The sequence below is a fragment of the Phoca vitulina genome, unplaced genomic scaffold (assembly GCF_004348235.1).
Source record: "Phoca vitulina isolate PV1807 unplaced genomic scaffold, GSC_HSeal_1.0 scaffold25, whole genome shotgun sequence".
Classification (NCBI taxonomy): Eukaryota; Metazoa; Chordata; class Mammalia; order Carnivora; family Phocidae; genus Phoca; species Phoca vitulina.
The window spans coordinates 23,852,055-23,873,586 of record NW_022589728.1 but is presented as its reverse complement, the minus strand read 5'-3'; the positions used below and the strand labels follow the sequence as shown (position 1 = coordinate 23,873,586).

Genomic DNA, 21,532 nt, shown 5'->3' with positions numbered 1-21,532 from the left:
AGAGTTGATTAGAGATAAGCCAATTGGAGCTGTACCCAGATATTTGCTGCTAGAACTATCCACTAGGGATACTTAGCTGTTAGGCTGGATATGAGTCTAAAGACTGGTGGCCATTTTGCTCACCATAAAGACTGACAGAAAAAGAGCCCTCCATATCAGTTGAGCCTCTGTGAACTCATCTGAGATAGATTTTACAACTTTCACTTGAAAAAGGCATGACAGATGTCCTATAGGAAATTTAAAATCCTGAAACATGTCCAAAATGAATTATTTTTTCTTCCCCTTCTACTTTCATTCCTTCTATCTCTACCAACTCTTGTATTTTCAAGTAAAAAAAACCTGGCACTCAACTCTTTCCTTGTCTCCTGCATTCAACAAATCTCAGTCCTATCTGTTCCCCATCCTAAATATCTCTAGATATCTCTAGAGTTCTTCCTTTTCTTTCTGTACACACCCTAGTCCAAGCCTTCATCCACCACTTGTCAGATCCTTACAACGGCCTCCTTTTCTGGTTTTTCTTTTGTGATCTTACCTGATTAAATCTGTTCAGTCACCAGAGAAGTCATGCCAAAACACAAATCTGGCCTTACCACTACCCATCTGAAAATACCTCAAATTTGGTAAATGGTTTCTAAGATAAAGTCCAACCTTCTCATCAACCAACAAAGCCTTCCATGACCAGGTTTTGCCTGCCTCTTGTCTCCCACCTCCTTCCATCAATTTCTATTGGGATATACAAAACTGTCATCCCCTGTTGACACCAATTACACAGTTCCTGCTCCCTCTGCCTGGAATGCCTCTCTTCTACCCCCTTTTCACCTCTGCTAGGGCCTTAGTTCTTCCAGAAAGCTGTTTTTAGCTTCCTAGGCAAGGCCAAGTGCCCCCCACTTAGGATCCCTTAATAGCCAGTAAGTAGCTTTTTCCATATTCTATCAAAATCCTTTCTTTCATCTGTTTTCCTTATTGTAAGCAATGTGAGTATGGGGACTGTGTCTTACTCATCTTTATATCCCCAGTGCCTGGCATTCAATATATGCTTTTTGATAAAATTGTCCCTTTTTAAAAAAAAAATTTGTCAAACTGTCTGAAAATTCACCATAGATATATTTCGGGGCATCAGATATTCTTGGTAAAAAGTAAAATCCACCTTGCCTATTAAGTTTCACAGTTTAAAATGAGTCAATTTGATTAGAGTTACTTTTATTTTAAAACTCCATTGATATGGGTCATTAAGAGAATAGATGTGGAAAGACAATACTGTGTACTAGTTAAAGAATTCAATCCGTAGAGTCAGACAGTTGGAGTTCCCAAGGTAGAATTCTGATTCTGCTCTGGTTATGCATAAGCTGTGTGACTTTGGCAAATTACCTAGCCTCTCTAAGTCTGTTTTCTTACCTGTAAAATGAGAATTGTTTTATGTACTTCATAGAGCTGCTTTAAAGATTATATAATACAAGAAATACAAGTGCCTCTTACACTGCCTATATGGCACATACAAATATTCAATCCCAAGTAGCTGGTATCATTATTGTTATTAATAAAGGCAGGTCTGGAAAGATGCCACATGTGGGGAAGGACACTGGGTGGGGCAGGGAGAGGCAACATCCCAACCTTGAAACTTTGTCTATAGCAAGCTCAGCTCAAAGCAGAGTCTGGTTCATAGACCAGATTGTTCTATGTTCACAAGAAATTGGGGGATCTTGTCATAGGTATTTCTCAGTCACTGCCACACACACCCCACTTCTTATCTCTAGCCAACATGTCATCTGCCCACTGGAGAGAGAACTCAGAGTAATTCAGAAGAAAAACTAGCTATTGCCTGTCACCTATATAATCCTATGCAGTTCACAAAACTCCTTCACATCCATGATTCACCTAGACTCTACCACAAACCATGTGTTGGCATTTTTGTCTCCATTTTACAGATGATGAAACCAAGATTCAGAGAAGTTAAATGACTAACTCCAGGTCGTGAAACTAAGAAGTAGCTGAGTTGGATTCAAATGGAGGCCTTTTGATTCTAAGTCTAGTGCCTTTTCTAACACATGGTAAGAGATCAGGCAAAAGGGAGCACAAAAATGGGATGGGGAAGTAAGGCAGAAAGTAAGATCAGAGGATGAGAAAGAACTATCTGGCAAGGACAAAATCAGTAGGGCTGCCATCCCTCCTAAGGAGTAGAAGAAGGGGCAATGTGTTGGGGCAATGAAGGCCTTATGAGCAGGTCAAAAGAGGGTAATATGAATTATGATGAAACAATTATAGAATTTTTGACAAGGAAAATAACTTATCTGGAAAGCTTTGAAGAAATCATTGACTCTCCACTTTACAGACGAAAAAATCCAGATGCAGGGAGATACCTGACCAGCCTTCAGTCTCACACCATTAATGGGAGAGCCAGTCCAAAGACTAGCCAAAACGTACTGGTATGGGTGTGTTAAAATCTTGAAATGTCTTTTCCTTTTTAAAAATAGCTTTACTGGGGAGGTGGGAGCTGACTGGCTGGCTTAGTCCATTAAGCATGCGACTCTTGATCTTGGGGTCATGAGTTTGAGCCCCATGTTGGGCGTAGAGATCACTTAAAAAATAAAAAAATAAAAATAAATAGCTTTTTGGGGTATAATTCATATACCATAAACTTCCCCTATAATAATTACTCAATAATTTTGAGTAAATTTATACAGTTGGGTAACCATCACCACAATCCAGTTTTAGAACATGTCTGTTCTAAAAAACACTGAAATACTTCAATAGTGTAAATAGTAAATAGTAAATAGCCACTTCCCTGAAATCCCCAAAAGAATCACCTTTCAATTCTCTGAATCACTCCAGGCCTCCCTATGATCAAATTACATTATCTGGTCCACAGGGCAAGGAGCATCCTGGCCCTTGCCCCAACATTGAGGAGCTTCTGTTCTTCCTGGTTGGTACCTTTGCTACATCTGTGCCACATCTGTTGTTAAATAACATAAGTGTCACCCCTGGAAGGATCAAGGCAAGCATTTAACTCCTCTGGTTCCTAATCTGAGCTTTTCACAGAGCACCCTGCTTTTCAGAAAGACAGGAAAAAAAAAAGTGAACAAAAGAAAACAAGAGCTATGAAATTATGTCTACTTAAAAGACAGGTTTTGAAAGGTCAAGAGATTGAGCTGGTATCTATAGTGATGGTTACCTCTTCAGTAGAGGTGTTCTTATCTTGAGATTTATACATTTCTGCTGATGGATGAACTTCTGAGGATCAGGTACCTCCCTGAAACACAAAATTTCATGAATATGCACATTTTTCTGTGGAGTGAGTCCATGGACAAAAAGAATAACTTGCTAAGAACATGTCTGATAAGAGGTTTAGGGGAGAAGCAAACAAGGAAGTTGCTCAAGGAGTACAGACCTGGGGAAAATAATTTTAGTTAGAGGGATAGGCAAAGGGAAGAAAGTGAAGACAAAGTTCTCTTGATTCACAGTTTTATTTACAAGCCAGATATGTATGTGAATCAACTATTTTTGACATGTAGAATAAGTCACACAGATTAGGTCACACATATAAACCCTTTGTTATTTTGCTAATTTTCTTTGTCCTTTATTAGGAGATTCACATGAAATGACTAGTTTGGGTTATGCTTTTCTTAAAGTACCACTCTAAATTGTGAATCTGGAGTTTTGCTACTTCATTAAATCCCATCTATAGCTCAACTGGATTACATTAGCATTTTAAAATTGTTAACTAAGGCCCCCCAGTGTGTCTACATAAATTACAATGAAGTCAAGTTCATTCCTAGTATATCTATAAATGTGATTTTAAAATTCAAAATAGTACACCATTCCCATTGCATTTTATCTTAGACTTTTTAAGATAGTATTTTGGACATACCATTTAAATTTTTGATGATCTCTACTAGGCACATGGAATTTGAAATCTGGAAGAAAACTTGAAGATTATGCAGTCTGATTTGCTCATTTTATTGATAAAGAAATAAACCCAGAGAGATTAAGAGCCCTGACCAAGCTTATTAATGACAGAGCTAGAACAAGACTACAAGCATTGGCTTCTTAGCTTGGTGCCTTTTTCAACATACAATTAGCAAGCTAATGGTTAGTGAACTGCCTACATTTCTCTGATGAGATCAGCCAGTAGGAGACTATGAACAAACCATCTGTGGAAACATAGACTCAAGCAAAGACTCCTCAACCCTGCCTCTTCACACTCTGGCAAGAGGATTCTCATAGGATAGCTCCTAACTCTCCAGTCTAGTGAATCACTAGAACTCAAACATTCATAAATCACATTATATTATCAATATTGTGGCATTTGCCCAGTGATCACTTTGTGAGTTCTTCAAGTTACTAGACTCTGGTTTCCCATATTTCCTCCCCTTTTCTCCCAGAAAGTCTTGCTGCTTTTAGTCCTCTGTCATAGGCTCTACTTTTGCATTGGTGGGGACCACCTCAGGCACATAAGTAGCTTGTGTATGCCCTCTTTTTTTTTTTTTTTTTGTCCTCCACGGAGATGGAGGAGGAGGGGGTAGTTTGTGAGATGAGGGAGAATCATCTCCTTGAACATGATGGCCATTTGTAATTGATGTGGAAATCAAAAAATTATCAAATCTAACAAAAATAATAATTATCCCCTAATATCATCTAATATGCATTTTATGTTTAAATTTCTCCAGTTGTCTCAAAAATATCTTCTTTACAGTTGGTTTGAATCAGGATCCAAACAAAGTTAACATGACTGCGTTGGCTTAATATGTCTCTTAAGTGTATTTTATTGCAAATGGTGCTATTAAAAAGATTCTTTAAGGGTATGGGAAATTTTAATTTTACTATTGTTGAACTGTTTTCCAAAGTGATTGTCCAATTTTGCTCCTAAATAGAGCTTCACCCCACTTTTGGTATTGTCAGACATTTTGCCTATTGCCTATGTGATAGTAAGCCCCACACTAAAGAAATACGTAAGCCTGTCTTCAAACACTGTATAGTTAAAACATTTGACTTTTTAACAAGGTCATTTTTAACACACATAAAGCCCAAGGGATCAGATATTGGTTTTGCTGTGAGGAGTATTAAGAATTCTGTTAACTCTCTTATCAGTATGTCATAGCAGGTTGTTGGTTCTGATGATGTCATAATGCTTTGTTTGTGGGGTCATCTGATGTCACTTACACCTTAAGAAGAATCAACTTTTAAATAAAATGAACTTTAGATGGTAAAACCTGATCTTCTGGAGCAATTTTCAGAGATCATAGGGATAAAGATCTCCAGAAGAAAATATATATGGAAAAGCTTTCCTCTTTCATTGGGATATATGGGTTGTACTCACGGTTGAAATGTTGACAACACAACTGAGCTGACACCAGATGATTCCTTGTTGCTAAGAGCATCCAAACATTCCTCAAGGACACCGTCATTTTGCACAACAAAGGGAAAAACCAGCCCATTTCTGGCAATAGGGTAGAATTCTAAGAGGAAAAAGCAAATCAATATAACTTCCTCTCTATAATAATACTTGGTTTAATATTATACTATAGGATAACTGGTGTATTTTAAAGATCTTTTTCCTTTTTGAACACATTTTACATTAGGGAATTTCCCAGAGAACATAATGATCTTTTTTTTTTTTTAAGATTTTATTTATTTATTTGAGAGAGAGCCAGCACGAGCAGGGGAGAGGCAGAGGGAGAGAGGAAGGGAGAGGCAGACTCTCCACTGAGCAGGGAGCCCCATGTGGAGCTCAATCCCAGGCCCCTGGATCATGACCCGAGCTGAAGTCAGGCACTTAACTGACTGAGCCACCCAGGGGCCCCCATAATGAGCTACCTTTGAGTGGGAAGGATGATATCCTACATTGCTCTTATATTTAAATCTTACAGAAATTTCTAAAAAGAGCTCCAAGTTAATAAAATGACAGATTTTAAGCTTTTGTTCTGCTAAAGTAAAAGCCTTCTACTCAATATATCAGCCATTTAAATCTTTAAAAGATAGCACAAGAACACGAGGTGCAAGCCTTTGGCTTCCATTTTCCTCTTATCCAATGATATCTTCAGTTTTGGGATAGCTTTTTAAAATGTGGCTCCTGATAAATGTTGGCAGAACTGGTGCATTCCCAGAATAAATTCTGAATGCTCAGCTTTCCCTATTCAAATACATCCCTAGATCGAACGACCACAAAACTGCCCACTATGAAACAGGCTGAAGAGAAGTCCAGATGTTATAGAAGGTGTTAAGTGTATACTACAAGATGCACTGTTACATTAAAAAAAAATCACGTCTAGGGTCAAATCTCTAAACAAATGTGAATGCCATAACAACCATAACTGTTACACACGTGAAGTTTAAAACTGACAGGTTGGGGTAAAGGGTAGACAACAGCATACGAACGAAAGAAAAATTTCAAACATTTCTCTTCCCTTTCAGATAAGTTTCAGCTCTACAAATCTACCCTTGCCTTTAAAATATCAATGTATTGTTTTGCTCTCAATCCTCATCTCATTGTACAAAGAAATCTGTGTCTTTCTGCCCCAAATTAGAAATATGAGAAGCCTTCCAGACCGTAAAGACCAGAATGCAGCCCCACGGAAAGTGGTATCCGCCCGAAGGGTGTGAAAGTGGGCATGGTGGTGTGGAGAAGACATCCGAAAGGGAAAAAAAATCTTCAAACCATACACCTGTGGTTGGAAAAACAAAACAAAAAGAAAAACCCACGGGATTGGAGAGCATCAAGATCTTAGGGTATACAGAGAAAAAAAACGACAACCGTGGCCAGGTCAGACCAGGAGCGGCGTTTCTTAGGCGACCGGAATAGCTAGGTGAGGTAGCCGCGGACGCCGGAGAATTGGATGTGACCGAGGGTACCAACAACGCCATTTACCGCGCTCCCGCCTGCCCCTCCCCCCCAAGGCCCAGCGCGCCAGCCAATCCCCTCCCGCCGTCCCCTTCCCACCGGAGGCCCCGCCCCCGGCGCCCAGGATGCTGGGCCCCCGCGGCGTGACGCGAGCACGGCAGCTCCGCCCCCTGCGTCTCTGGCCTCGCCGGCCTTGGGGGATGGTTCCATCATGGCGTCAATGCAGGTGAGAGGAGTTTGCAGCATCTGGGCGGGCGAGGGAGCCGCGGAGAGGACGCAAGCGTTTTGTCGGGGGCGGCGTCTGGGACTCTGGGGCACCCGGACGGGCTCGGGAGCGGCCCTGGTGGCCAGTCCTTTCCGAGCTTCAGGACGTTGGGGAGGGGTGAGAGGTGGCGAGAAGGGCGGGGGAGGGGGGTCCTCGGTCGGTCGAAGCGGACACCAGCCGGCCGGGAAGTTGGGGGATAAAGAAGCTAAGAGGAGGAAAGGGCGAAGTTTGGCGTTGGCTCGGCGGCAGTGGTCTCGGAATCACCTCTTGCTTAATAGACGCTGGCCTGCCCGCCCGCCCCAGGGATGCCTTCTCCGCTGTCCCCGGCCGGGCGGAAACAGCTGCTCTCGCCGTGTCGCTGGGGCAAGGGCGGCCCTGAGAGGGGCTGAGTGTGGGGGAGCCTAAAAGGCGTTCCCAGAGAGGGCGGCTGGCTGCAAAAGCTCTTCGCGGCCTCTACTCAGGCCTCCCACGCCCAGCTTCCCTGACTGCTCGGCCTCTCGGCTCTCCTTTCTTTGACTCTTAATCCTTTGCCCCGTGGGTACCTTTCTCTGTTAGTCTTCGCATTCTCCGCGAACGCTGGTCTGGCAGCTCACTTTGTCGCTCTTCCCGAAGCTGCCCATGGCCCATCAACATCATTTGCCGCCTAATATGCCATCTTCCCGAGATCTGAGTCACCAGCCCCCTTATACCTCCGGGATAGCTCGCCCTCAAAAAAATTTTTTTTTCCTACGGTGCCCCACCCTTGTGGTCGCGGTAAGGCTACAGCCCTTTGCCCTTCTTCCCTAGATCTTTAGTGGAATCTTAGTTTGGTAGGAGGCGTTTATTAACCCGTGTCATATCTACCTGACTTAGCAGTTCAGGGTTTTCTGGCTTTCCAACTTAATATACTTCTTTTTTCCAAACCCAAGGAGTTTGAATTTTTTTTTTCAGGCAAAGATGGCAACCACAACTGCAGTTTTGTAGAGATTGACTCTGCATTATCTATAGCTTGCATTTAATTTTACAGATGAAGACTTAGCTCTAATGAGAACATGTAGGAAGAGATGGTAGAACTGTTTGGAGTGGCAGCTGAGTGCTTTTTAGAGTTTTAACGACATCTTAAAGAGATCTACGTTTTTCTTAGAAGGATTTAGTGCATTTGTTTCTGGAAGAATGAGCAAGTCTTCCTATCCTCTCCACCCTACGTTTTTTTCCTCATTTCTAGGCGAGAACAGTTTTTCTTCTCTTTTCTGCATCTTCCTCTTTTGCGCACATATTTGCTTCACATTTACTTCTGTGCCTTTGTGTTACCTGTCCCCTTTCAGCCTGTTTTCCTTGCGATATTCTTTTTACCTTTGCTTCTTCCTCTGGACTTTCCTGGAGAAAAAAAAATGTCTAACTTTCCTACTTGAAGGGATGTCACAAAAACGGTGCAGGGAAAAAACAATTTGAGGAAACATACTTTACACTGGTCTCCCCAGAGACGTTAGAGAAGTTTCGTCATTTGAGCCCAAAAAAGGAACTGTGGAACAGTAGTTGAATAGTAGATGTATAAGACTAAGATTATTTGTATTAAGATTGAAACTATTTGTTTTAAGACTAAAAATTATCGTTAAAATCCACAACACTTGTGATTATATTTGACAAGAAAATACAGGGATAACTAATTAGCTGGTTAGATTCAGACTTCAAGGGTCTGAAAAAAGGCAGATTTGCGTTTTTAAGAGAAAAAAATGAGTACAGAACTGAGTCAGTACAGAACTTAATGTTGATGATCTTGAATTTTACATGGCGACTTAAGTAATGGAAAAAAAGAAAACTACTTGCCAGTGAAATACTGCATTTTTCTGTGTCCCAAGTATTACCTCTGACTGTCTTACCACCCTTTATTCCTTTGTGTCTTCTGATTAGAGGAATGGAAAACTGATGCTTCCTATTTTAATTAAAACTAAATCCTTTTTGTATTTTTGAAATATCTGATACAGGTTTTCTGGTAGAATCTTGAAAAATAATTTTAATGTAGATAAATCAAGCTTTTTGAAACACTTCTTTGTGGTTATTCTGTCTTTGGTGAACAAAATTTTTTCCTGATCATCTTAATAGCAAAATTTTGTTTTAAAGATTTTTATTTTTTTAAAGTAATCTCTACAACCAATGTGGGGCTCGAACTCAAAACCCCAAGATCAGGAGTTGCATGCTCTACCAACTGAGCCAGCCAGCCTCCCCTTAATAGCAAAATTGAACTCTTCAAAACAACTGAACTACATATAAAACTGCAACCAAATTACGAAATTTGTTTATTCACTCATAAATTATTTTTCAAGGGCCTACTGTGTCTGGTACTGATCAGGGTGCTGGAGATAGAGCAGTGAACAAAAAAGCAGACAAGGATTTCTGCTCTCATGGATATAATAGTCTAGTTGGGAGAAACAGATAAGAACCAAATACTTAAATTAATTGCATATTATATTAGAAGGTGATAATGCTACAAAGAGAAAGCATGGAAGGGAGTTAGGAGATGGATATTTTGGGGATTTCAGTTAGCGTGCTTAGGAAAAAGTATACTATACTATACAAATGCTGCTCTGACCACGTCCTTACCCAAAAAGTTTTCAGATTTCTTTATCTTACGCCAGGATATTATTGCTGCTGAGAAGATTACTTAAGCTGTAAGAAGAACTATTTTAAAAACATACAAATTATAGAAATGTAATATAGGATTTGATTACTTGATAAAAACGAAATAGTCTTCAGAATCAACATCAAGTAAGGGTAGACTTCGGCTTTTTCACTGGAGAGTATTTTGAAGTTGAGGTTTTAACTCCTTTAATGTATTCCCAACCTTTTCTCATTTGGTACACAGAGAAAATAATTTTTGAATCACACACTAAGGTGGATGAAGTAAAACATTGGGGATGAGTATCAGTATTCTGGCACATCTGTAATGCTGGGGATGCTCTACTCTAATACTGCTAAAGTTGTTCTTCAATATGTAGTTAAAGGTTGTGGTTTTCAAACTTACTTGAGCCTTTGAGATTTTCTTGTTTTTTTTTTTTTTTCTTTTTTTTTCCTACTGTTTCTTCCTAGAAGGAAGTCGCAAATTACCAAGATAATGGTTAGATTATGTTTTAAGAAAGCGTTCTTAGAGAATGGTGGGCTTCTGACAATACTTAAAAATGGCAGGAGTTAGAGTAAAGAAACATCTCCATTTAATTGTAATAGTTCTAGAGATGTTAAATAACTCTTGTAGATTTTCTGCTTGCTTTTTCCTCTCTTACCTAATGGGGGTCTTACACTATTAACTGTTGATTTGACTAGATGGAAGGAGGTTAAGATTAGGAATAGATGGATTATGAATGCGTGCTTATTTTCAGATGACTTTGAAATAATGTTATGTCATGTTTTTCACGACTCTGCACTGCTTTTTACTCAAGTGTCTGGCTGTAGCGATTGAGAGAGGTGGAATATGGGCTCTTACTGACATTTTTAGTAGTCACATTGCCTTGACAGACTCCGTGTGATTATTGTTTGATGATGTGAAGGGTTACAGCATAATCAAAAGTTAAAAATTGACTCATCTTGGATCCTAAGGCTTATTGAATACTGGGAACTTGGGGAATGTATATGCTTAGAATTACAGTATCTGAGAAGGTTGACTGGGTACTCTGGCTAGGGATAGAGAGCTGTTGGGACAAGTCAAGGAAAGGGGTACCAGTATAGAATAGAATTGAAGGTATTTTGTTTGAATGATTAACCTGAACATAAGTGAAGTACACGTGAATAAAGGATAAAGCTAAGGTAATCTTCTTAACTTTCAAAGCAGTCACTATGGTACTTTCTTTTAGCTGTTAATCAATTACTGCTTAATGAGATGCCTTCTATTTTTATACTAAAGTGTTTGTTTGGGTGTTTCATTTAACTTTTCAGGTCTCTTCCACTCCCCTGGGCCATAGATCTCATGAGAATAGGAAAAATACCTTTTCTTTGTCCCTTAAAGTCACCTAGTCATTACAGTAAATGTTCAACACTTAACACTTCAAAAACCATTTCTAATTAGCAAGTTCTGCATTAGTTTAATTCTATTTTAGAGAAGTCTTTTAAGTAATTCCATAATAGTAAGATTGAGTCCCTATAAAGGAATAATTTAAAGTTCATATTTTTATATATATATTCCCCCCAAAATTGGCTTATTTTCTTGGTTTATGTTTGCCATAACCTTAACAGTTTTCAAAGTATTTTTCTGTTCTTTGGATTCCAACCTTGTAAAATGGGAAGTCAGATAATCTTATTTCATTTCAATAGAGACAGTGACTTTAGGTAAGTAATCATTTATTTGGAAAGCAACTTACCCAAAATTACATAGCAACTGAGTGCTGAAACTGTGATTAGAAACCAAGCTCTGAAATCTGTTGATGCTATGAAGTTGTATGTAACTAACACGTTAACAAGTTTGGTGTTGTAGAGAAATCACTGGGATAATTACTTTTCAGTCAAGAAGTAAACATTTACTAGGGTAATATTTTATAGCTAAGATGAGAGAAAAATACTCCTTATATTTTATAATATAGTTATTTTATGCATCCATTTTAAAAAGGATCTTTATGCACGTACTTGTGCACTGAGTAAAATTATGGCAAATCTTTACTGTTCAAAGATAGTCTTTATTATCAAGGAGAGTTTTTTTTTTTTTAAAGATTTTATTTATTTGACAGAGAGAGACAGCGAGAGCAGGAACACAAGCAGGGGGAGTGGGAGAGGGAGAAGCAGGCCTCCCGCCGAGCAGGGAGCCCGATGTGGGACTTGATCCCGGGACCCCAGGATCATGACCCGAGCCGAAGGCAGACGCTTAACGACTGAGCCACCCAGGCGCCCAATTATCAAGGAGAGTTTTAAAAGTAGAGGTGATCTGGCATCTTTCTGAAAATATAGTTCTGCATAGTGTTTATTTGAATTGAACATTTGTTACATGTTATTTCTTTGTATCACTGCTGTCTACATTAATTTTATCTACAAAATACTCGTTTGTGTTTGTGGAGTGTTTTTAATAATTCTTCATTTGATAGCCTTTTTTGTGAATGCAGGTTTTGGGTCACCAACAAATGGTGCATGCCTCTGAGTTATTTTATTCTGAGAAAAACTAATCTCATTCAGTAGGTCTTGTAAAAACTTCATCAGGAAAAAAAGCACAGGATCTGGAATCAAGACCTGGATTTAGGTTCTGTTTCACTAAATATCTATGTTGCCCAAAAATTAGGGTATCAAGTTGGTGGTTAAGACAAAAGTAAATTAATAGAGAGGTAAACATGTATAAAACTACCTTTTTTTTTTTTTTTAAGATTTTATCCATTTGACACAGACAGCGAGAGAGGGAGGGAACACAAGCAGGGAGAGTGGGAGAGGGAGAAGCATGCTCTCCGCCGAGCAGGGAGCCCGATGCAGGGCTTGATCCCAGGACCCCGGGATCATGACCTGAACCGAAGGCAGACGCTTAACGACTGAGCCACCCAGGCGCCCCTAAAACTACTTTTTTGACTTTTCTTCCCAAGCCTGTTTTTGTTTTTTTTTTTTTAGTTTTCCTCACATTGGTACATGGCAACTTTACTCATCCATTTGTTTAACCAGAAACCTTGGTTTCATCCCATCCCCTAGTGAAAACATTGGCAAATTCTATCGAGCTTTACCTTCAAAATATATTCAGAATCGAACTGTTTATCCTTTCTTCTGAATTACTCCGAGATGTAAATCATCGTCATCCCTCATCTGGATTATATCAACAGTTTCATAACTGGTTTCCTGCTTCTGCCCTTGTTACCTTACTGTCTTTTCTCAGCGCATTATTTAGCTTCTTTCAAAACAAAAGTCTGATGTCATTTCACTTGCATCGCTTCTGTGGCTTCGCTGTTTTATTCAGAATATACAGTTGATCCTTTAGTAAGTAATGCATGGTTAGTGGTGCTGACCCCTGAGCAGTCCAAAATACATACATAGCTTTTGACTTCCAAAAACTTAGCCATTTGGTTCCTGGGTGGCTCAGTTGGTTAAGTATCTGTGTTCAGCTCAGGTTAAGATCCCAGGGTCCTGGGATGATGGGTCCTGCATCTGGCTCTCCGCTCAGCGGAGAGTTGTTCAGTGGAGAGTCATCTTCTCCCTCTGACCCTCCCCCATCTCGTGCTCTCTCACTCTCTCACAAACACACACTCTCTCAAATAAATAAAATCTTAAAAAAAAAAAAAAAACCACCAATAGCCTACTGTTAGTTGGAAGCCTTACTGATAACATAGTTAACATATTTTGAATGTTATATGCAGTATATACTATATTCTTATAATAAAGTAAGCTAGAGAAAAAAGTTAAAATCATAAGGAAGAGAAAATGTATTTATAGTATTGTACTGTATTTATAAAAAAAAAAAATGCACATGTAAGTAGACCTGTGCATTTCAAATCCATGTTCAAGGGTCACCTGTAATCCAGAGTCCCTGTTAAGGCATAGAAGGCTTTAACTACGTTATCTCATTCCTCCCCCACCCCCCAACCTGCTCACTTAATCTATACACTCCTTGCTATTTCTACCTCTGGGCCTTTGCCCTTACTTCCCCTGCTTGGAGTCTTCACCTATCTGGATGGCTCACTTCCTTTATTCTCTCAGATCTTTGTTCAAATGTTGTTACTTAGAGAATCCTTCCTTGACCCCCGATGTAAAATAGCTCTTCCATCCCTGCCACTTATAATTCCCCTTACCCTGCTGAATTTTTAATAGCCCTGACATTATTTATTAATTTATTTACTATTTCTCCTGAACACAACTCAGTACCTGGCATGTATAGGCCCTCAGTAAATGTTGAAGGAATAAATGAGCACAGCTTCTGGATTCAGATAAACTTGGTTTGAATTCTAGCTTTGCCACTTAATAGCTGTGTAACCCTATTACACAGCTTATTTAAAAGTAGAGGTGATTTGGCATCTTCCTAAAAATATTTTTATAGAATATTTAAATATAGAATATTTTATAGAAACAGAACCCTATTACACAACCCTATTCTTTAACCCAGGGTGTAAAATAGGGATAATAAAACAATCATATGGGGTAAAATTGCAGATCACTTCATGTCGTGGATCTTTATAGTTTTAGTGAGTTATAATGCTCTAAGCCTGTTATTTTGAACTACCCCTATCAGATACTCACTTAAAAAAAGAAAAATTGTCGGGGCATCTGGGTGGCTCAGTCGGTTAAACATCTGCCTTTTTTTGGCTTAGGTCATGATCCCAGGGTCCTGGGATTGAGTTCCGTGTCTGGCTCCCTGCTCCACTGGGAATCTGCTTCTCTCTCTGCCCTTCCTTTCACTTGTTCTCTCAATTTCTCTCTAATAAATAAATAAAAATCTTTAAAAAAAGATTGATTCCTCTCCTGTATTGGCTTTCAGTGGAAAAGAAGCAGATTTCCTATATGATCCTGTGTCATATGAGATGTCTCCTATTTCCACACTATAGGAAGGAGAGAGGAAGTTTTTTTTTTTTTTTTAAAGATTTTATTTGAGAGAGCATGAGAAAGCATGAAGGGGGAGGGAGAGGGGACAAGCAGACTCCCCACTGAGCAGGGAGCCTGTTGTGGGGCTGAATCCCAGGACCATGGGATTATGACCTGAGCTGAAGGCAGACCCTTAACGGACTAAGCCACCCAGGCACCTTGGAAGTATGGTTTCTAATTAGCATGTATGCTTGACTAATTCTCAGATACTGAAGAGGATTAGCAAAGTAGTATTTTGAATCTTCTATATCAGTTTTAAATGGCACATTCAGTTTTTTCTTTAATTGAAATATAATTCATATGCCATAAAACTTGCCATTTTTATTAAAGTGTACAGTTCAGTGGTTTTTAATATATTTACAACCATCATATCTAATTCCAGAACATTTTCATCATCCCAGAGGAAACCCTTTACCTGTTGGAGTCACTCCCATTCCTTGACCATGCCCCACAGAATTCACTGATCTGTTTTCTCTGTTGGTTTGCCTATTCTGGGTATTTCATATAAATGGAATCATACAATATGTGGTCTTTCATAACCGGCTTCTTACCATAATGTTTTTGAGGTTCGTTGTGTTGTAGCTTTTATCAGTACTTCATTCCTTTTTATGGCTATGAGTTCATTTTATGGTTATCTATCTACAGTTTATTCATCAATCGATTGACATTTAGGTGGTTTCCTGTTTCCATTCATCAGTTAATTGGCAGTTTGTATCATTTCTACTTTCTGAATAATGCTGCTATGAACATTCATGTACATATTTTTATTTGGGCATGTTTTAATTTGTCTTAAGTGTATACCTAGTGGTGGAATTGCTGGGTCATTTGGTAACTCTGTGTTTTACTTTCTACGGAACTGCCAGACATTTCCATGACAGCTGCAGTATTTTATATTTTACATTCCCACCAGCAGTGTGGAAAGGTTCGTTTCTACACATTTTCGCCAATATTTGTTGTTCTTTTTTTTTTTTTATTATAGCTCTCCTAGTGGATGGGAAGTGATATCTCCTTGTGGTTTTGATTTGCATTTCCCTAATGACTAAGGATGTTGAGCATCTTGCATTTATTGGTAAATTTCTTGAAGAAATGTCTATTCAAATCCTTTGCCCATTTAAAAGTTGAAGTTGTCTTTTTGAGTTGTAATTGAGTTTTTTGTGTATTCTGGATACAAGCCCCTTTATTAGATAAGTGATTTGCAAGCATTTTCTCCTATGAGTTGTTTGCACATTCTTGATGGTGTCCTTGAAAGCACAAAAATTTTTAATTTTGTTGAAGTCCAGTTTATCTGTTTTTTTTCATCTGTCACTTATGCTTTTGGTGTCATATCTAAGAAATCATTATCCAAGGTCATAAAGATTTACACTTTATTACAGCTCTGTATTTTTCTGAGATTGTTACAGTTTTAGCTCTTACATTTGGGCTTTTGATTCGTTTTGATTAACTTATGTATGAGGCATATTTAGTTTTATAGCATTAATATAGCAGCTTGTTGTGTTTTTTGTTTTGTTTTGTTTTTTTTCTTTTTGAATTTGCATAGGCCCAAGCTGAGAGCTCATTAGATTTGATAGTATCCTGCTGGATTCAAGTTATTTTTCTAGGTTGAGTGGAACTGTTAAGCTGTTTTTCAGATAAGAATTTATACTGTAGCCCTTCTACTAAGAAATGTGATTGTGATCCTAATAAACTATTACTGAGAATACTTACTCATGTATCAGCTTTTATAGTAATTAAAATTGGCATACCAACTTCAGTTTTTAGACTTAAAAAGCTTTGAGCCATAGGGCATTTTTAGAGGTCATCTAGTTCAACCATCATACTTTTTCTTTAAGTCATTGCTGCATTTTGTGATTAGAGGTAGTTGGTAACATATGATTTGTTTACTTTTGTACTACATGAAGATATATTGAGCAAATTGAGTATATAGTTTTTTTTTTTAAATATAGATTCGATGAGGAAAATTGTCACATTCTTAGGAAATCCAATTTAGGGATTCTAGTGGAGAAAATTACATAGGTGAGCATATTGGTGTCATCTTAGTTCTTGAGGTTGCTTAGTGTAAACCCTCATAGAATTCATTGTAACAATTAGTTTGAGCTACCTTGATTTGATACTTCTACCTTGATTTGGTACTTCAGTATTCATGGGTTCTGTATCTGAATCTGCCTGCTCGTATAATTTATTTGTAAGCCTAAAATCAATCCTCATTGTGCTTTTGTGGTGATTTGCATACATGTGCAGAGCTGTGAAAAATTGGAGTAGCTAGATGTGCATGTTCCCAAGTGCGGTCAAACAAGGCAACACTCTGCCTTGATTTAGCTGTCATGCTGTAAACAGGTGTCCTTTTCTCAGTCTGTTTAGTGCCACGTTTTTTGCATTTTGGTGCTTTTGGGGATTTCACTGTTTAAAATGGCCTTCAAGCAAAGTATTATAGTGCTGTCTAGTGTTCCTAATAGCAAGAAGACTGTAGTGTACCTTATGTAGAAAATATGTGTGTTAGATAACCTTTGTTCAGGCATGTGCTGTTAGCCTTGGGTTTGACGTTAGTGAATCAACAACCTATATTAAGGAGTCTTTAAACAGACACACGAAAACCTAGGTTATTAATTGGTTGAATGTGGCCAGAGGATGCAGAAACATACCTCTGTATTTCCCTTAGGAACAATTGTTCAGTATTTGCTAATTTAGTATTTGCTGTCACTTAATAGTCTATAACAGAACTACCGTGAATAATGAGAATTGGCTGTATTTTGATTTAAATTTCAGTCTGCCTCAGGGTGCCTGGATGGCTCAGTCGGTTATGCGTCCCACTCTTGAGTTCGGCTTAAGTCATGATCTCAGGGTTGTGAGGTCAAGCCCTGCATAGGGCTCTGCACTGGCCATGGAGCCTGCTCAAGATTCTCTCTCCTTCTGCCCCCCCCCCCGCCCCCAAGAAAATAAGTAAATTTCAGTCTGCTTTTGATTTGAAATGTGTTGAAACCAAGTTAAAACTGGTATAAAATATAATGTCCTTGCTACATCCAGGTTTTTTGTTTGCTTTTTTCCCCATTTTATACTGTAGATCAGTACCTTCTCCTTGTTTTTTTGAGTTACCCATACAATTCGAGTGAGTGGTTTTCCACTTTGGCATTGTATTGAAATCACCTGGGGAGCTTTTAGAGGAAAAAAACTATCCCCCGAGATTGATTTTAATTGGTCTGGCATGCATCTTGGGTATTGGAATTTTTCTCAGCTCCTGGATAATTCTTTTTGTTTTGTTTTTAAGATTTTATTTATTATTTACTTGAGAGAGAGAGCACACGCGGAGCTAGCCAGTTGGGGGGGCGAGGAGCCGAGGGAGTGGGGGACAAGCAGATTCCATGCTGAGCACAGAGCCCGATGGGGGCTTAATCCCTGCACCCTGAGATCATGACCTGAGCCAAAATCAAGAGTTGGACAGTTAACCCTCTGAGCCACCCAGGTACCCTACAGCCTAAGTGGAGAACTGATCTTCACTATAGTGGAGGAACTTAGGTGTGCAAATGATGTAAATTGGATACGATGTAATACATCTCCATGGACCAGATTTAGAGTTTAGGAGATAGTAGACATTCCAAAGTTGATACCTCTGGAGAGAACTTTAAGAACCAAATTTGAGCCTGAAAATGTTTATATGTATTCCGAGCTAGCTATATCCATTTCCTGTACATATCAGAACAAATGTTGACAGCTTTATCATTTTTAGTGAATTCTCTTGTTTGGTGGCTATTTTATACACAAAGTTCTGCTATGAGTTCTTCTGTGGAGGAGAATTAGTGAACAAAATACATTATGTGGCTGCTCTGTGGTCCTCTAGGCTGTTATGAGTTGAGTGTTCAATGCCAATTGTGTACCTAGACAAACTTACAAATTTTATGTCATGAATCTTTGGAGTTGAATTTGACTCGTTGCAATCTCAAGTTGTTTTGTTGTTGTTTTAAATAATCTTAGGAGCCCTGTATTAAAATGAGTAACCCTTGGAATATTAGTCTTGTTTTTAGTCTTGCTAGCCCTTGCATCGCCTATCCTAAGGCCTGTACTGAACTTTTTATCAGTCCATTAAAATCCCTGAGAGTCAAGGTTGTTTAGGATTCTGGGAGCTGGATTTATCTCCCCTCCCCTTTGGTTGAAGTGACATTACTGCAAACATGTAGATTCTGTTGTACCCTTACTTGCTAGGAAAACTTAGCAATTCTTTTTAGTCACTTTTTTTTTTTTTTTGAGATGGAGGGAGAGAAAATCCCAGCTGACTTGCTGCCTAGGGCAGAGCCCAACTCAGGCTTGATCTCACAACCCTGAAATCAAGACTGATGCTCAACTGACTGAGCCTCCCAGGCGCCCTACTTTTCAGTCACCTTTATATCAAACTTCCATTTTGAATTCTGGGTAGTTTTGATAGCTCCCCATCTTATTGTTTCTGGGATTTAAAAAAAAAAAAACCTTTCTAGCAAGTTATTTAGTTAGCCCTTTTGCTTTTATACCTGACATCATGAATCCACCAAACTTAGTCCTCATAGTTATACATACTTTTTCTTAATTCAGAGCACTTTTTAACTCTTCTATAGTATTTTTCAGTTCTGCCTTGTATATATTGTAAAGGTACTTTGTCTTTATTAGGTTTTAACAGAGCAGTACACTAGAGGTGGTAAGCACTCAGATGTTTTCTGAGTATTCTATTTACTTAAATAGAACAGAAACTTAAATGCTTTTTTTTCAAAATAGGTCAGAAGTGATATGAAAACATTGATTTCTTGCTGTATGTCTTATTTCTTTGATGTCTGTCTTTTGCTTCAGCTTCTGTCCTGCCTGGTCCCATTATAGAAACTAAAGAATTGAGTTGAATGGGAGAAAGTATATAGAATTTAAAATCAGTGTAAATTTCCTGTTAATTATATGCATCTCTTTCAATTTGATTAATATTTTGTTGGTAATTCTTTCACTTTGGAGAGACCTTTATGAACTCAGTGAAAATCTATTTTTTTCTCATTAGACTTCCAGTCCACACCCTTATCTTTTTTTTTTTAAGATTTTATTTATGTATTTGTCAGAGAGAGAGAGCGAGAGCACAAGCAAGAGGAGCTGTAGGCAGAGGGAGAAGCAGGCTCCGCGCTGAGCAAGGAGCCTGATGCTGGGCTCGATCCCAGGACCCTGGGATCATGACCTGAGCTGAAGGCAGACGCTTAACTGATGAGCCACCAGGCGTCCCTCCACACCCTTGTCTTGACAGCAGATAATCATAGATCTTGCGTCATTGATACTAAAATTATGTGATTGCTTTCTTCCTGAACCCAAATATGTTGTGTCTCAGGATACTTCTCATATCTGAAATTGTATTATTTTTCCAGATGTTTTATTTTTTGGGTGTGTCTGGGTGTGGTTTGGGTATAGCCAGTTTGTGTGTGCTTACAGAGGTGAAGGTGTGAGGTTGTTTAGGGTGGGCGTGTTTGTTTTTTTTTTTTTTTAAAGATTTTATTTATTTATTTGAGAGAGAGAGAATGAGAGAGAGAGAGAGCACATGAGAGGGGTGAGGGTCATAGGGAGAAGCAGGCTCCCTGCCGAGCAGGGAGCCCGATGTGGGACTCGATCCAGGGACTCCAGGATCATGACCTGAGCCGAAGGCAGTCGCTTAACCAACTGAGCCACCCAGGCGCCCGGGCGTGTTTTGATATAGGAAGTTTGTGATTAGTTCCTTTACATATTGCAGAGGATAGAACATCTGTTGATGTCTAAAATGCAGACTGGTTTCTGATAAGCCTTTTTATCTTTAAACATAGTTAAAGCTTTTGCATAGTGACAGAGCTTTACTTCAGATTCTTCCAATTTAAAGTGTATGGAAGAAATTGGTCAGTTTAGAATACTACTACCAAAAACAAAACAAAAAACCAACACAAAAATCAACTCTGAATGATAAAGAAGTCTGGCTGAATCCTGGCAAGCCTGTAGTTTTCAGAAGTTTGTGTTGACAATGATAGAAGTACCAGAGAAAGCTAAGGTAGTTAATGGTGATGGCTTGGAAAGGATTATCCGTGATTCTAAACAGCAAAAGTGATGTGAATAGGTACTGCCTCTCTCTCTTTTTTCAGCACCTATTCTAAAATTACATTTTTGTACCTGCTTTTGACGGAAAGCAGATTTTTTAATTTAAAATATGTTGTTAATGTTTTTTATTATCTTATTTTACATTCATAAAGTAGCAAAAAAATAAGATAAAATTCAGCTCTAGTTTTGTAATTGAAAAAAAATTAAAGGTAAATTGATAATTTCCTAAACATAGGTTGCCAAAATTGATTATATAAATCATTTATACTTTTCGTATTTCTTATTAGGATGAAACAGTGTAAATACATTTTATATTCTCTTTATTATTCAAATAGACTGTTTTGTGTTACTCTCCGGAAAAAACAGAGTTGTTGTTTTATTTTTGTGTGTGTGTGTGTGTGTGTGTGTGTGTGCGCGTGTGTGTGTTAAGTACTTTACACCCATGGTGGCCTTGAACTCAACGACACTGAGATCAAGGGTCTCGTGGTCTTCCAAGCTGAGCCAGCCAGATGCCCCCAAGTTGTTTTAATTAAAATCTCAATGGCCTTGTATTTCCAGAAAGTTGACATACTAATGTTACAGAAGTTGTTGACTTCTGAGTTTGCTTGGAGTAAAAGAAGCATGCTAAAGATAGATAGTCTTAGAATCTCAGAGTTACATTGTGGCTATTTTTGACAACTGAGGCTCAACTATGTATAAATTTATAAGCAAAAATTGTTATTTTTACAGCATTCTGGGTGCTTGGCTGTCTCAGTCAGTGGAGTGTGCAGCTCTTGATCTTGGGGTTGTGAGTTCATTGGGTGTAGAGATTACTTAAAAATCTCCCCCCCCCCGATTTATTTATTTTTTTAGAGAGGGATGGGTGGTTGGGG

At 38.7% G+C, this 21,532-nt stretch overlaps 1 protein-coding gene across 2 annotated transcripts in view; it reads left to right on the top strand.

Moving 5' to 3' along the window:
• Positions 1-6,976: 6,976 nt before the first annotated feature.
• UBE2W (ubiquitin conjugating enzyme E2 W) overlaps positions 6,977-21,532 on the top strand; it is a 75,628-nt gene continuing 61,072 nt past the window's right edge. The window contains exon 1 of one of the 2 annotated variants that reach the window (XM_032421546.1): positions 6,977-7,061. In XM_032421546.1, coding sequence (XP_032277437.1) covers positions 7,047-7,061 — 15 coding nt within the window. In that variant the 5' untranslated portion in view covers positions 6,977-7,046. The remainder of the gene's footprint in view (positions 7,062-21,532) is intronic. The other variant, XR_004301445.1, reaches the window with a different exon arrangement.